At 26.2% G+C, this 17,581-nt stretch overlaps 4 protein-coding genes across 5 annotated transcripts; 2 read left to right on the forward strand and 2 right to left on the reverse strand.

Annotated features, from left to right (window-relative positions):
- Positions 1-6,477: 6,477 nt before the first annotated feature.
- On the reverse strand, positions 6,478-9,232 carry LOC114119946 (myeloblastin-like). Of its 2 annotated transcripts, XM_050209633.1 has the most exons (5): positions 8,883-9,232; positions 8,647-8,763; positions 7,108-7,304; positions 6,916-7,039; positions 6,478-6,849 (listed from the first exon to the last, which is right to left on the reverse strand). In XM_050209633.1, the coding sequence occupies exons 1-5, from the start codon at positions 9,135-9,137 to the stop codon at positions 6,514-6,516; spliced, it is 1,029 nt and encodes a 342-aa protein (XP_050065590.1). In that variant the 5' UTR covers positions 9,138-9,232; the 3' UTR covers positions 6,478-6,513. The 2 variants fall into 2 exon arrangements, with proteins under 2 accessions (XP_050065590.1, XP_027837494.2); XM_027981693.2 differs by having other exon boundaries at positions 6,478-7,039.
- Positions 9,233-9,364: 132 nt separating this feature from the next.
- LOC114119944 (3-oxoacyl-[acyl-carrier-protein] synthase, mitochondrial) lies at positions 9,365-11,773 on the forward strand. Its single transcript, XM_027981691.2, has 2 exons — positions 9,365-9,477; positions 10,216-11,773. The coding sequence occupies exon 2, from the start codon at positions 10,244-10,246 to the stop codon at positions 11,492-11,494; it is 1,251 nt and encodes a 416-aa protein (XP_027837492.2). The 5' UTR covers positions 9,365-9,477; positions 10,216-10,243; the 3' UTR covers positions 11,495-11,773.
- Positions 11,430-13,823, reverse strand: LOC114119945 (target of rapamycin complex subunit lst8). The gene is made up of 7 exons (XM_027981692.2): positions 13,459-13,823; positions 13,134-13,185; positions 12,909-13,071; positions 12,696-12,846; positions 12,435-12,625; positions 12,227-12,369; positions 11,430-11,614 (listed from the first exon to the last, which is right to left on the reverse strand). Exons 1-7 carry the CDS (start codon positions 13,576-13,578, stop codon positions 11,499-11,501), a joined length of 936 nt encoding a protein of 311 aa, XP_027837493.1. The 5' UTR covers positions 13,579-13,823; the 3' UTR covers positions 11,430-11,498.
- Positions 13,824-14,021: 198 nt separating this feature from the next.
- On the forward strand, positions 14,022-16,764 carry LOC114119960 (mediator of RNA polymerase II transcription subunit 31). Its single transcript, XM_027981710.2, has 4 exons — positions 14,022-14,253; positions 14,617-14,706; positions 14,774-14,870; positions 16,120-16,764. Exons 1-4 carry the CDS (start codon positions 14,241-14,243, stop codon positions 16,394-16,396), a joined length of 477 nt encoding a protein of 158 aa, XP_027837511.2. The 5' UTR covers positions 14,022-14,240; the 3' UTR covers positions 16,397-16,764.
- The last annotated feature ends 817 nt before the right edge of the window (positions 16,765-17,581 follow it).

Genomic DNA, 17,581 nt, shown 5'->3' on the forward strand with positions numbered 1-17,581 from the left:
ATTGATTGTATGTAATATACGTTACGATATATGGCTATAAATGTATTTGTTTTATAAATGTATTATGATTATAAATTTACATTTCGACATTTATTAGTAAGATACCTTATAAGTTATAAGTTTATAACCATTAGAATATTTATGTGTTTGTTATTTGTGTCACATTAATGGTTGTTATTAAATTTAATTAATATTTAAAAATATATATAATTCATGATGTGATACCTACTGATATTAACAATTTATTTAAAGTCAATCAACTATATGCAAAACTTTATGAAAGATATTATAATTATAATCAATTTGCTGAAAAGTAAAATTAAACTAGTTTATATACGTACCTTATCATATCGAGTAATCAAAAAATATGTAAACTATAAAAACATGGACACATCACATTCTCATTATGATTATTCTGTAAATTCTCCAACGCTTTTTATAGATTCTAATCGGAGCGATAAATGTATTGATTTTACAATGTGTGGGTTTTTTCTGTCTACTATCGCCTTTTGGGAGAGAGAAAATGATTCAATTTTCAAAAATAAGAGTGGTTTTTGATAGCAAAGTAAATCTATTTGCTTTAAAAGGGTCAAAGGAAAAAAATTACAAAATACTTTTTTTATAATCGAAAAACGAAAATAAAATTTATTAAAAACTGGAATTTTTACGCATAATATCCAATTTTTTTGACAAATTTTCATTTTTTTCATATTATGTATAAGTAGATAAGAAATTATTCACTAAGTAAAGGTTCTTAAAAATTGAATACTAGATCCCATATAAGGTTTTCTTGTCTCTATAAAAATGTTTAGGTAGGTACTATTATTTTATGCTCACATTTTAAGTTAAAATTTTGACGAAACTCATCAAAAACGCAAAAAATATTCTAACTATTTTGTAGTTAGAAATTCATAAAAACTTTTCTTTTTATAAACAACTTTTGAAATTTTAACTCAAGATTTCTCATAAGCATTTCATACTAAAACCATAAAATCTAAGAAATATATAAAGACAATTATTTTTTAACAAAAATAAGACATTCAAACTTACGACGAAATTACTCATTTGATTTTTACTAAGCATAACATTTTTTATTTATTTTAAGATATTATCTATTGACCCTATGAATCTATTTTTATCGTTTTACGGTATTTACAGAAAGGTGTTATTAAATTTATAAAAGTTGAATTTTTAGGTAAATTATAATAGTAGGTACTATTATATTATAATATTATTATATTATTATTATATTATTATACTATTATATTTATAATATAATAAATGCTATATTTTAAGAAAAAATCAAATTAGGTACCTACCATAGCATCAAAAGTAAAATACATGACTGTAAATAGCAATTTATCAAAAGACATGGTGAAATATTCCTATAGTTTTTGATACGGACTGACAGATCGTCTCTACTTAGAAATGTCTTTCGTATACAATGATAGATCATTGAATTTAAATTGTATGCACCCATAATAGTATATTAGTATCCCATCGACACCTAATGTACCTACAAGAAAGCAGTACCTACTGACCTACCTTTATGTAATATGAATTTGACCTGTCCACCTGTATAAGAACAAATAACAATAATAATATAATTGCAGCAACAATACGCAAGAAAAGTAATAATAAAGCACACAGTTCAAACCATAAAAAATAAATGCGTGAATTCGCAAAAAGTAATATCAAATTGCGTTATTTATATGTTATATCTAAACTAATATATAAAATATGTATTTATGTTTATGATCATAAAATACGCAGATTTATTAATATTGTTTTCAATGTTAAAATGTTTGACAAACATATGATTGTGTATACAATTTCTAATATTTAAATGGAATTTTCTATTTGCGTTCTAGTTTTTGTTATTTTCTGAGTATAAATTTCGTTAGACGTAAATTATTACTTTTGAAATGAATTTCTTTAAGTCAGTGGACGAGTTGAGAATAATATTTGTATTTATATTAATTGTGTAATATGTGTATTTTTCTATCGCATTCTCAAAAACGTGTATCACGTGAACTATATTAGTAAAATTATTATTCATTGAGAAACCTGATCAATAGTTACATTTTTACTTCAGTAGAGTATTAAAACCAAGTTTCAAAATTAAATTATTTATCAAAAGTTTATTTTTTCATCCATTCCATTTACAGTTTGATTAAAAGTAAATCAAAGAAGATTGTATTTCTTATAAACCCTAATCATAATTTAGAGGCAGTGGTTTTCAATATTTGTCCAACATAACATGCACTATGTGCATTTAGAGATGTTTTATTTAATTGTTGTTAATGTTTTAATTGTATATAATATATGATATATTTAAATATTTTTAGACCGAACTTGTGAATTTGTCAACAAGTCTATTTAAAATTTTAAGATTAATTTACTCACATTTTTTATAACTTCTTAAAAAAAATGAATTATGAAAATGTTTCAAGATCTACTATTTTAATATAGGTAACATTTTTAGAGTTTGTGTGGAACAGTTGGTAGCGTAGGTACATTTTTTTCAAAACAGTACCTAGAATAATATGTTTTGATGTAATTAATACAATATGAAATATTTTAATATTTGACACGCTTAGTTAAAGATATAATATTATACTTCAATATTTATGTCCTGACTGTGCGTGGAGTATTGTCTATGTATAATTTATATATTATTATCTCAAAAAATATGATCAAAACCTAAAAATATAAGTATGGTGAATTGTTAGATTAGCCTTAAAAGCCATTTGTTCATAATATACTAAACGATCCTTTAAAGGAATAATGTACAATGTGATCAAATTTGAAATAGAATTTTAAAAACTCATATCTCTAATAAATGTAAGAAAAACTTCACTAAATAGTATGTTAATGCCAAATACCGAAAAGATAATTATAAAATAGCAATGCTCATACCATTGTTTAATAATCGAATTACCCAGTTGTGTTCAAGCTTTGATAAATGACTAGAAATAATTATAACGCTAGAAGGATTTTTTGAGGGAGGATTAATTTGACACATTTTGATGACCTAACAATTTAAACTGTTGCTTCTGTTTATACTGAGAATGACTTTTTAATTAGTATGAATGTATAACTGTAAACGGGGTCATTCTTATAGAGAGAGCAATGGGAATTAAAATAAAATCTATACAGAATACTGCTATAGGAGCAATTGAACATTTCACAAAGCTTTTTCCAAATATAAAGAAGATTCTTCAACTATTTGCTAATCTTTCTGTAATTCCACCACTTTAGAATACACACAGACTACATTTTCTGTTCCAAAAAAACTAAAAATATATTAAAGAACTGCTATATGAATGAAGAAAAGTTGAATGGCTCAGCCCAGCTGCAATAAATAAATACATGTAATTTAGAATAAGGTTCCACGAATAAAAATATTGACCGCTTTTATAAAAAAAAAAATCTCATAGAAAAATGACAATTTTAAACCAATTTTAAACCTAACCTAGTTCTTTTTGATTTAAGTAATTTATCTGTAAATAAATCTATAAATCCTCTTGTTACCTGTGACATTTATCATCCGGGCTTATTAATTTCTTTTCCCATAGTTATTAAGTGAACCAATTTAATATAATTTATGCGTGTATAACTTTTTTAATTGTAATTACGCTAATATAACATTTAGCTTAGCATCGATATACTGGAATAAATTATTTAAAGGTCTTAGTATTAATGAAGCTAAGGACTTGTTCTATTTTACTATTTATGATATTATTGATATTTCTGTACCTAAAATTATTAAACGTCAGTCTTTCTATCTTCCGTGGTATAGTAAAAATTTAAAAGAAACAATATGAAAAAAAATGCTCATAAAGTGTTTAAGAGTTCAGGTTTAGTGAGTGATTACAATAATTTTTCAAATCTTCGTGCAAGATGTAAATTTCTTTCTAAAAAAAAGATTATCGAAATTATATAAATATAATTCAAACTAATTTAAAAATCAGTCCTAATAAACTTTGGAAATTCATTAACAGTAAACGAAAAAATAATATTTTACCTAATTTTATGCATTAAAACCCAGATGAATTTAATACTTCGAATGATATTATCAATACTTTTGCTTATTACTTCTCTAGTGTTTATGAAAACAACAATTATTTTAATGTTAATAACAAGCAGCAAAATCCAACCTAAGTTCTTTCTTCTTCACTTCACTCCTACTCAATTGATTTACTTGAGGTATTTGAATCACTTGGCTCATTAAGTTCCAATTCCAGTCCTGGTCCTGATTTAATTCCAAACATATTCATAAGAAAATGTAAATTTATCATTTACTCTCCTTTACATTACCTATTTAATTTATCACTCTCTTTCAGCATTTTTCCTGATAATTGGAAAACTAGTTTTTTTCGACCAATTCCTAAGTCTTCATCTAATCTATCCAACATTGCGAATTACCGTCCAATATCCTTGCGTTCTCTTATACCTAAAATATTTAAATCGATAGTTGTAAATAAGGTTTTATCTGTTTAAAATTATGTAATCATAGATGATCAGCATGGTTTTCGACGAAATAAAAGTACGATTACTATTTTACTCAACTTTCGAAATTTTATATCTGACGCCTTTTTTCGTTTATCGAATGTTGATGTCATATGCATTGACTTTACTAAGGCTTTCGATAAAATTAACTATCAAATCGTATTTACGAAATTGAAACAGATTGATGTTTGTGGTTTTTTTTTATCCTGGATTATCTCCTTTATTAAAGATCATCAGCAAATCGTAGCTAAAGAGCATTGGTCTATTCCAATAGGTACGTGTAACATCGGGGGTTTCTCGAGGGTCCCATTTAACACCAATATTATTCCTTATATTTATTAATGACATTAATTTTCATAATTGCACTAAATTATTGAATACTGATGATGTAAAGATTTTCGTATAGTTATAATACCTAATCAAAATGAGGGTGAGTTACTTCAGCTAGATTTAAATACTCTACAGTCTATATGAGTGGTGCACTGTCAATAATTTTATTCTTAATATTAAGAAATGCCAGATAATGACATTTTCCACAGCTCGATTAGTTACTTAATTTGATTACAAAGTCAATGGTGAACCACTTCTTCGGACTATGGGATCTATTAAAGACCTTGGTATTTATTTTGACCCGAAACTTAAATTTGACGGTCATACTACCAACATTGTTAATAAATCAAATAAAATACTCGGTTTTATCCGTCGAAATTGTACTGATTTTGATGATTCATTAGCTTTAAAGTTCATTTACTACAGCTTGGTTCGTTCTATTTGTGAATACAGCTCAATAATATGGTCTCCACATCAATTGAGTCATAAGCATATCATTGAAAAAATTCAACATAAGTTCTTACGTTTCCTCTCCTTTAAATGTTCTATAGTTAGAGAACCCCATTTTTCGTACACTCCACTCCTAACGATGCTTAACCTCGAAACATTAGAAAAACGTCGTTTGCGGTTAGATTTGTACTTTTCGTATAAACTCTTTACAGGAAATATTGACTGTCTTGAGTTCCTAATTATGTGAGCAATACTACCCATCATAGAATCATGAAAACTATAAATGAATAAAATATCGATATGTTCATATCACCAAACTTGAACTCATTCAAAAATTATTGTAATTTCTTACTTGTTAATTCATAGCTATAGTATATTATATTATAATTTATATTGTACACCATTGTTTTTTCTCTTTTATTTTTTTTCTTTTTGTATATTAATGTTAAGGCCGAATGTTGTTATTATTATGTATGTAATTAGGCCTGGCCCATTTAAAACGTAATAAATAAATAAATATAAATAAATAAAATTCCTTTTCATGTCCCTCTCATTTCAACTAATTGCATATCTAATGAGCCAATAAATCGCATAATTAAAGGACCCCCACTTCTTTAGTATATAAGTTAATTTAGTCGTATATTTTTTGTTTTAATATCCGCCAATAATAATTTTTTATATAGTATACAATATTGTTATGTAATATGTACCATTTTAACTGGCGCAAGTCCGTTTGTATATAAAAATAAAATAAAATAGGTATATATTATGAAAATACAATTCAGAATACATCATTTTTTACTTATATCTTTAATTCATTTTATCATAGTGGATATAATAATTTAATGACCACTTCAAATGTAAAATATTATAAAGAAATCATTTATTCTAATGCACTTCAATCTAGATCGGCTAAAAAAAAAAACTTGAAACGATTTTGTAGTTTGGACAATAAAAGTTGATGGACAAATAACAATATCAGATCAATATTATTTTTTAATAAATTATATCAGTGTAATGGTTGATAATCATAAAATGTTCCAAAATATAGCGATCGCTCATTACACAAGACTGATCAAAGAAAAACTCATAACATGGATTAAAAACACTAGTAACATGTATGTTATTCAATATTTATCGTACACATACAACCAAAAGACATTTAATCGTATTAGAATTATTAGATTATCAGTATTAAAATATATATTTTATAATTTTTATCTACCTATTTAAAATTTTAGTCAACATATAATACGGTAGTATTGTTAAAACTTTATAGAATATGTTATGTGGTTTAATTGAATTCCCGGAACTTTTCTTCTTCCGTTTTTTTTTTTTCTTTTTCTTTTTTTTCTCTTTATCTTCTTTCTCTTCATCTTTCTCTTTCTCTTTCTCTTTCTCTTTCTCTTTCTCTTTCTCTTTCTCTTTCTTTTTCTCATTCTCTTTCTCTTTCTCATCTTTATCTTTCTTTTTCTTCTTTTCCTCATTTTCGTCTTCTATTCCTTTCATTTTATCTTTTATCCAATCTCCAAAATAATTTGCGAACACGTGCACACTCTGCATATTAGTAACATTACATACAAGATTTTCGTTATTTACATAGTCGTAAGTAAAACTGCATACTCCATAAAGCAAGTTGTTGCAAATCATTGGACCACCGCTATCTCCTGGACATGTCGATTTTAAGAACTTTGGTGTCGTCGGTTCTGAACACAATAACTGTTGCCATATCTTTCTTATGAAATCACTATATAAATAAATCATAAATTCTATAAATATTAACTAAATATGATCTCATCTATATTTATCACTCACATGTTATAATCTCTACATGCAGTTCTACCATATCTAACATTAGTCATAATCATATATCCTTTATTGTCCATAAAAAAATCTTTATTCTGGACACCAAATCCAATTTCTATACATTTCAAGGCTTTGTTATTAGCAAAATCTGCAGGCTTGCCACCAATTCGTATAAATTTCTTTACGTTCGGAAATGGTCTTTCTATCTATATAAATATATAATTATAATTATGATTTTATATGTATTATTTTATTCTTTATAATAGAAAATTTCATAATTTTACTGTAAATAATAAATACTTACAAAAATACAAAAATAAAAATATAACACTTTCTTTAATTTATAACAATAACTCTATTACTGGAAATGAGGCATTCAAGAATTAGTGTGAGGGTGTAAACAGAAATTATCAAAAGATAGGAGGTTTACATGTCAAGTTTATGTAAATGTTAGTGATTACAACTGTTACTAGTACCACTGTAGCAATGGTCAAACAAACCAGAAAAAGACCAACCAAATTCAGCTATTGAAGCATACATTAAATGTAAGTTTGAATATTTCTAAACATATCTTTTCTTTTGAAACTATAAGTTACTTTGCCAGTCTCGACTTCTACACCAGAACGTACATTCTCAACTACGAAAAGATTGAAAAACTATTTACGCAACTCATAAGCCCAAGAACGACTTACAGGTTTAGCCCTTTTAAGTCTTCACGATCAAATTGATATAGATTCGGCTGAAGTAATCGATCATTTCGCCAAAGAAAAAAAACAACAACTAGATTTTGTGCTATTAAATACTCTTTAAATTAATAATTATATAATACAATATAAATTTACTTTAAAATATTTTAAAATAATTATGATGCATTAACAAAATAAAATGTGAGTTTTTTTTGTGTAAAAAAATAAGTTTAAAATAAATGTTATTTGTTTTTTTTTTCATGAACTAAAATGAAAATAATTGTAGATTCAACCCCCCCCTCTCCCCCGTAAATTTGTTACATCTACGACCTTGCTACTTCCTATATGAGTAATATATTTAATTTCCTATAAAATAATTATTATTATAAAACAAGGAGGAGGGGTTGTACTGATTATATAATAATCTAAAAGGTGAAATACATATAGCAGTATAAATTATAAAAAATTAATAAAGGTAGTGATAAACTATCATTCATAAAAGAGCACTAATTTATCCCTAAAGTAACAACGTCGGATCCTTATGTTCGCTTTAGATACTCATCATTCATAAAATAAGAAGTAATTTTAAATTAAATTATTCATAGAACAAAAAAGGAAATTAAAGGAAAAACACTAAGTGAATTAAAAACCGTGATTCTAAAATTAAATTTGTTTAAAAGAAAAAAGAGTTTATTCGACAATAAATGATCAAGTTCCATAGCTTTATAAAAAATGTTGTCTAAGTGAGCATTAAACTTAAAGCAGTTATCTAACATATTATAATATATGCGATATATATGTAAATGGCCAAGTAAAATTGAACAGTAATATTTAAAGTTCAACAAATGGAAAATTCTTTTACTTTTAACACAGTAAGGTCTCCTTGCATAATTCTTGATTCGGGATCAAAATCTTTGTGTATATGCATCTCAACACTACGTCGAAAATCTGTATTATTAATACTTGATCCTTGATATACCTTGAAATTTTAGTTATCAAGTATTTAAAGTGTTTTTTTTTTTTTTTTTTTTTGTAGCTGATATATCTAATACAGTCAATTACATTGGAAATACTCAAATACTTCATAAATATACTTACTTTAATAACTTTTATGTCTTTACCATAACAACAGTGAGCAGCGGTCAAAACATACAACTTGTGAAGTAATGAGCCAGTACATGTAGCATCCCCTATCTCTATATAAACTATGTATGGATATTTGGAAGCATCATACTCAGTACCATTAGCTACAAGTCTTTTATTGATGTTAATATTTGAATTAAGTTCAAATAATGCTTTTTTAACTGTCAGTAATAAAATGATTATAACTTTCATGATGTTTTCAACGAACATTGTTTGTATACCTACCAAGTACCAACACAATAGTATTATTAATATTATTGTTTAAAACTAATATTTTTATACAGATATTATGCACTATATACACTTTTATTATCATGACAACATTATTCTTTTTAATATACATAAATATAAATATATAATTATAATTATGATTGTATATGTATTATTTTATTATTATACAGTAAATAATAAATACTTACAAAAATATAACACTTTCCTTAATTTATAATAATAAGTCTATTACTGCAAATGAGGCATTCAAGAATTAGTGTGAGGGTGTAAACTGAAATTATCAAAAGATAGGAGGTTTACGTGTCAAGTTTATATAAATGTAAGTGATTACTACTGTTACAGGTATTACTGTAGCAGTGGTCTAACACAGTAGAGCGCAACCTTTTTTGATCCACGACCCCTAAAATTATTTATTTTGATAATACAACGCCCGCCCTTCTTACCAACTTTATGTAAGAGTATAATATAAGTATATTTACTTAATAATCCTAATGTATACAAACATTACAAACCTATTATTCATATAAATTAAATCATTAATTTTAATATTTCTTTAAATTAATTTATCCAAAACATGAAAAAAAATACAAGATAAGTTGTATAAAATATAAGATTAAAAAAAATATCCATAGTGTATAACTTTTTAATTTGGCATAAAATTATTGGCGTACCCCTAATAAAATTTCACGACACCATTAGGGGTCGAGACCCCCAGGTTGCGCACCACTGCCACTCCAACAAGGTTATTTCAACCATGGGTATAGCGGAGAGTAATGATAATATTCGTACCTGTTACTACCTGTCATAACGTATTGTCAATTGTCATATAATTATAATTAATTGGACTAATATTACTACTATAAATATTAAATACTATTATTAGGTACTATTCAATGTGGATATAATATATATATTTATCATATTATCTACAACCGAGTTCAAGATTAAACTGTTAACATTGATAACAATTATCATTTTTTCTTTTGAATTAGATAATAAATTTACAAATTCTGTACTATTATAATAGGTATTATATTATACTCAACAATAATTTCAGATTTATGGAGAGTCATTAGAATAAAATTATGAAGAAAAGAGTCGTAATAACTGGTATGGGTGTCGTTTGTCCAGCTGGTGCCAATAGACATATATCTTGGAAAAATATTTTGTTGGGAAAATCGTTTGTAAGAAAATTGGACAGTGACCTTTACAAAAACGTTCCTTCCAAAATCGCAGCGACTTTGGATGGACTTGAGGATCTACCAGATACAGTACCCAAGAGCAAAGTACGTACCATGGCTCCTTCGACTCGTCTAGCTTTAATTGCTGCCCAAGAAGCAGTCGACGATTCAAAAATATTTTTATCTACAGTTGATAAAGAAAATATTGGAGTCAGTGTAGGAGTAGGAATGGTGGACTTAGAGGATGTGTGTCAAACAGCCAAGGCTTTAGAAATTAGTTACAGTAAAGTTAGCCCATACTTTGTGCCACGCATTCTACTCAATATGGCTGCTGGCCAAATAAGCATGGCTTACGGTATACAAGGGCCCAATCATGCTGTGTCTACTGCTTGTGCAACCGGAGCCCATGCAATTGGTGATGGTTTTCGTTTTATTCAATATGGACAAGCAAAAGCAATGATTTGTGGTGCTGCCGAGTCATGTATAAGCCCATTATCACTAGCGTCTTTTTGTAGAATACGAGCACTATCTACTCAAAACGATAAACCAGAATTGGCATCAAGACCGTTTGATGTAAATCGAGATGGTTTTGTCATTGGTGAAGGGTCTGCTATGATTATACTAGAAGAATTAGAACATGCTATTAATAGAAATGCTCATATTTATGGAGAAGTTCTAGGTTATGGCCTATCTGGTGATGCTTCACACTTAACAGCACCACCAGAAAATGGCCAAGGAGCTTTACTAGCCATGACTAGAGCCATTCTGGATGCCAAGGTAGACAAGAACAAAATCACCTATGTAAATGCACATGCCACTTCAACTCCAGTAGGAGATGCAATTGAATTAACAGCAATTAAAAGACTTTTCGATGAGCATTGCAATAATGTACATGTTTCATCCACAAAAGGTAGTCATGGCCATTTACTTGGGTCTGCGGGTAATTTAGAAAGTATTTTTACAATTCTTGCTTGTCATGAAGGTATCATCCCACCAACAGCAAATCTAAACAATATTTGCAAAGAAGCTGAAAATTTAATTTGTGTTTCTAAAGGTCCAATAGAATGGAAACAAGAAAAAAGAATAGCAATAAAAAATGCATTTGGTTTTGGAGGTACAAATGCGAGCCTTTGTTTTTCCAATTTTATTTTCTAATTATTTAACTATATGGATCACAAAATGCTAAAGCTGTAAGTGCTTTTTGATGTCCTTCATATTCACGTTCTATATTGCCACTTTCCACGTTCCATAATCTTGCCACGAAATCTGATGAAGCTAAAAATAAGAAAAAATCATGAAGTATAATATCTAGTAATTTTACAAAATTGAGCAATGCCAAATAATGTAGGAAAAAAATTATGTATTTAAACCTGTAAATAAAATATAAAATGTATTATTTTACTAAAATAAATATCCATGTAGTTGAGTTGATACTTTACTAGTTAGCTGAATTAAAACATTAACCTAAATTAACTGTTAAATGTGTATTCTTACAAAAATTGAATTACAATTATCATATTAATTTAAAGAAAATAACTTAGTTGATGATTGCCAATGAGTAATGAGTTCACACAAAAATTACATTTGTAAATTTAAAAATTTAAGATTAAGTTATAGAGTAATAACTTTTGTCTTTTTCTTGAATAACATTCAAATTATGAAATTAATAATAAAATAAAATCTTTAATTATTGTATTGGTTTATACTGGAAAAAACCAATACCCTATAATTAAGTTACAACCAATAAAAAACTCAATGATATTAAATAACATCATTAATTAAATAATGATTGACTGGACACCTAACTTTAATTCAATTTTACAATACTGCATTATTGCCTACTAATATTAAGAGTAATTCTCAGTGATAAACTAATAACCAATTTACCTGTTAATAAATGTTCCGAATCATTACTAAATGCTGTATCCCATACCCATCTCTGCTTTTCATTTTTTAGTTCTTGTTTCAAAGAAAAATCGCTTGTTTTCCAAATTAAAGCGGTATGATCAGCCGAAGATGTTACCAACAATCTATTTAAATTAAAGATAATAATTAGATTAATATAATTATAAGTCAAAACTATTTTCATTCTTACGTCGAATCAGGGCTGAATTTACAATGAAGAGCATACTTCCTGTGAGCATTAATTTTATGCTCTGGACTTAGTTTAGTACCATTGCCGTTATATCTCCATAGGTAACAATTCCCTTTATTATTTACAGAAGCAACATAATTTGCACTAGAATCAATAGCCACACATTGTATAGAAGCATCAACTTCAGGTATCTAAACTTATAGAAAGTTAAAACAGGAAAACAGTTTAAACTAAAGAACTGCATTGATGTAGTACACTTACAAGTTGTTCATTATGATCAGTTTTCAAATCCCATATATGAAGCAAACCAGACTGATCACCCAATATTAACTCACATTGATTAGGATGAAGACATATACTAGTAATAGGTGCAGTTGTTTGAAATATACGCTGACATAGCAAGTTTCTAGACCTACATTTTAAAATCATTTAAACTTAATGTAATTGTGTGTAATTTAAAAACTTATTTTATACCTTAAGTCCCATACACGAGCACTACAGTCTTCACCACACGTAAACATCCATTTACCATCTTCGTGGAATCCAACACCAGTTATATTTTTTGAAATCCCTTCATAGTTTAAAATTGGGTTTGGATTGCTTGAATTTAAGTCATACATACGAATATGTTGAAACCCTATGTGTCACAATACCACAGTTAAATAGATAAGTATGAGATTTAATTACTACAAAAATTACCTGCAGCAGCCAAAAGTTGTCTGTCTGGTGTTATTTCTAATGCATTTACTTGCTAAATAATTTAGTCAAGGATTCTATTCACAAAAATAATTTGAAAATAAAAATAAAAATAATCATGATGGCACATACCTATTCCTAAAAAATTTTCACACATAAAACACTAATCAAATATACAGTATTTGCACAAAGAAACAACATAATTATGTGAAAAAGTATAAATAAAAAATAACAAGTATATTCCAAAATGTTTAGAAATCCAAGTAACTTTTACATTGATCAGATTTAAAACAAGATAAAATGTTTGTTATTACGCATTAAAGGATACAGAATCTAAATGTGTTAAACTTCTATTGCAAACTCCAGTGTTCGCATGCCATAACTTAATTGTATGATCATATCCTCCAGTAGCCAACAGTACCTTTTCAGTTAATGCGTTGTCTACCATTATTATTTAAAATCAATACATTGAAAGAGAAGCTGATCTGAATGAATAATTCAAAACTGTGATTTTCTTTATCGGCCAAACTAATCAATCGAATGTCAATAGAATATTTAGCTGTTCAAATAAATTTTTAACAATATGAAAATATAAAATATTAATGATATTCAATAATTGTAAATAATAATTTATTAATTGAAATATTGGAAATAGTTATCCAAATAAGAATTTATATTAGGTACCTATGTACTTATTTTTATTATTTTCATTCATATCTTATATTTTCATATTATTATTCTTATCAATTTAACAGTTTCTCAACTTACACAATAAAATAGACGCGCGTCAGGATGAAGCAACACTGAAAAATTCCTTTCTCTCTCACACTCATTGACGTACCGCAGACTGATAAGCGGAGCATAGGACGACTCTATTATTATGATTATATTTTATATTATATTTTAGTTAGTGATAGAGTCAAGTACTGGAGTAGACCTTCTCTATCGTTTTATCGTTTTATCGTTTTAATGCCATTTTTACATTTAGAGTTTATATGACTTTCGACTGATCGACGAGTGCCGACTGTGTGTCTGTCTGTGTTAACTCAAGTGTTTACATAAGTCGAAAATTGTCTTAAATAAATCTAATGAAGAATTAATTAAACCGAAATGGCTAACAAAGGTAAATGATAAATATAAACTAACTATACTTACATCTTGATCTTATAATTAGTGATTTATACTATTTTGTGTAAGTTGATACAGACGATATTGTGTTATTATCTAATTAATAAAAATATTTCTAGATACAATTTAGATATAAATTACATTTGGAGATATTTATTTTTAAATTAAAATTGTTACTCGTTGTATACATTTGTAGAAATAATATGTGTCTTAGTGATTAATGATTGATATTACTAAAAATAATAAATATTCATATAAATAGAATTTGATTTCTAGAATACTACTCATAGATTACCATCAGATGTTAAAGTTACTGTTAGTTGTTACTTATTTTATTAATTTAATTTTTCTTTTATAGGCGGTCCTGAAACGGAAGAACAAACCAGATTAAGGTTTCAAGTAGAACTAGAATTTGTTCAATGCTTAGCTAATCCAAATTATTTAAATTGTAAGTTTTTAATATTGTTAATTACAAACAATTTTACTAATGTATTTTTTATTTTTAAACTATTCAGTTTTAGCTCAACGTGGATACTTCAAGGATCAGTCTTTTATTAATTATTTAAAATATTTATTGTATTGGAAAGAACCAGATTATGCAAAGTTTATTAAGTAAGTATTAATTATACTTTATACTTTATTAGAGGTAAACATTATACCTCTAAATAGATTACTGATTAATTGAACATATCTATGAATAATTGATTTGTTAATAATATATAAGATTTATATTTATTAAAGTAGAACTCCTCTCGGCTGGTCAGCCATTCCGATCGTTCCAACCATGGTATTATTGATATGAATGCTTCTAAAATGTATTTGGATTTTTCAATTTATAGTTGATTATATAAATTATATTATATAAAGTTAGTTGCCAGTTAACTATGAAAAATACTTGAAATTAAAAAAGCTTTAATATCTGTTAGATAATGTACCATTAAATCACATTCATCTAAGGGATTAGTGAAAGGGGTCATAAAAGCTGTCTTCTTTCTAAAATTAATGTGCTATACAAAAACCTATAACTAACTGTTTTTGCTAAGTAATTTGTTACTACCTATATTTTTATACTTACATACATCTGTTTAATGCTGAGATTCAAATTTTTAATATTACTTATGTGATTACAACTTTTCTGTACATCCTGATAATCCAACCTTTTCTGCATTTCGACCATAACCCCAGTCTTACAAGTGACCGATTAGAGGGATATAATATTACTGTAGTTATAACTTATAATTTATTAGTTTTGTCACTTACCTAACTAATGTATTATGTAATTAAATCAATCTTGTATAAAATAACAAAATAATGGTTTATAAATTTCTTTAAATTTTTTACTTATATTTTGTTATTATATTATCATTTTATACTTTATATTTATAAATATTTATTATGACCTACAATCAAATAATAAGTTCTTCATACTTATTTAACAATTTAATATAGGTTAAAAGAAATTACGTTTAAATTAATTTATTCTAAAAAATATTGATATTTCAAGAGATTTTTTAGAATAAGCTACTTGGTTTAAATAAAATATGTTTCTAAAAATTAGATTAATAAATTGGCTGTTTTGAATTTTTCCCCAAAAATATGCAATCTAATTTTAAACTAAAAAATTTGAAAGACGTGTACATCATTTTTTAATTTCAAGAACTTAAGAGCATTAGTTTTGTAATATTATAGTACATTTTATTTATTTCTGTATGTAGTTAAATCATCAAACATTATAAAAATTGATTTAACGAAAAAAAAAATTTACTTAATATAAAATATAACTCGATGATATAAAATTAATATCTATAACAATTATTAAATTACTTAAGTATACTCATAAATATTTTTTTGATTTTTACAGGTATCCCATGTGTTTATATTTTTTAGATCTCTTACAACACGAACCATTTAGAAAAGAAATAGCTACTGCTATTTGTTCTAAATTTATTGATGATCAGTTATTATTGATTTGGCAACATTACACTAGACGGAGAACAAAATTGATTCATACTGCATATGAGCACAACATGAATATGATGAATAAATCTGGTGCATCAAACATTGGACAAGCACAAACTAATGGCACAAATGGAATCATGCCAGCTTCAATGCCCATTCCTAAAGTTATGCCTCCTTAACTTATAATCATTTATAATAATTTAAGATTATTTTATAAAACTTATAATTGTATGTTGTATCTTTCTACATATTAAATGTTCATTAACTTTGTACTTTAATAACACTGTGAAAATGTAATTATAAGTGGTTTATCTAAAATTAACTTAAGTATTATGTAAGAACTATTTGCAATTATATATTTTTACGTTACCCAAATTGATTTGATTTAAAAAAAAAAAAAAAAAAACAGACTTAAAACCATACAGTTGTGCAATTGATTGTATTTTAGAAAATAAAAAAAAAAATATTATGTTTGATAAAATAAAAAACATAATTTATTAAATTAAATTCTGATTGAAATTATAATAAAGGTGTTTCTAATAATTAATTTCATTATCATAGTTTTTAATTTTATATTTTTACACTTGCATAGTGAAATACAATATAAGAGATTCTAAAATGTTCTATTTGTGACTGTGAGTGAAGAACACGCACACCATTATTCAAATACAAGTCACTAAATAAATATCAAGTTAGTATTTAAGAATAAATATTGTAATGTTTCTCTTTTTACGATTATTTGTAACAATATTGATATTGGTTATATCCACTTGTTCTGTTCTGTTAACTATTAACGTTGTGACAAAACAAGTTATAACCTCAACATTTAAAAAAATTGAGAACAAATAGATTAAAAAGATGTGTTATTTTTTTTAATTTATTTATTTAAATGTATGTAATCACATTTTTGAGATTTAAAAATGGTTAGATTTTTATGTTTAAGGGTGGTTTTATGTAATTAGTTTCATTAAAGCAATCTGTACTTGGAAGAGTACAATGTAAAATTTCTCAGTACTTATTTTCAAAATAACAAGAATATAATCACATAAAAAAATATTTTCAAAAATTTTAATAGTTTTTGAAATAATAAATATTGTTTGATAAAATAATCACCAATAACATTTTTTATCTGCTAGTCAAAAATTTCGAAAATTGAATACACTTTCCTCATAAATTCATAAATAAAAATAACGAGTTTTGAGTTTTTGGCGTCCTCATATTTTAAAGATAATGGACATTGAGAAGTATAACAGCAATTTATTAAAATTTATTTATTCATATGCAGTGATTTATTACATCTTAATGAATATAGATATATTATAATCAGTAATCTGATCAATGAGCCACACCCGTAACTTAAACTG

Source organism: Aphis gossypii, chromosome 1 (genome assembly GCF_020184175.1).
Source record: "Aphis gossypii isolate Hap1 chromosome 1, ASM2018417v2, whole genome shotgun sequence".
Lineage (NCBI taxonomy): Eukaryota > Metazoa > Arthropoda > Insecta > Hemiptera > Aphididae > Aphis > Aphis gossypii.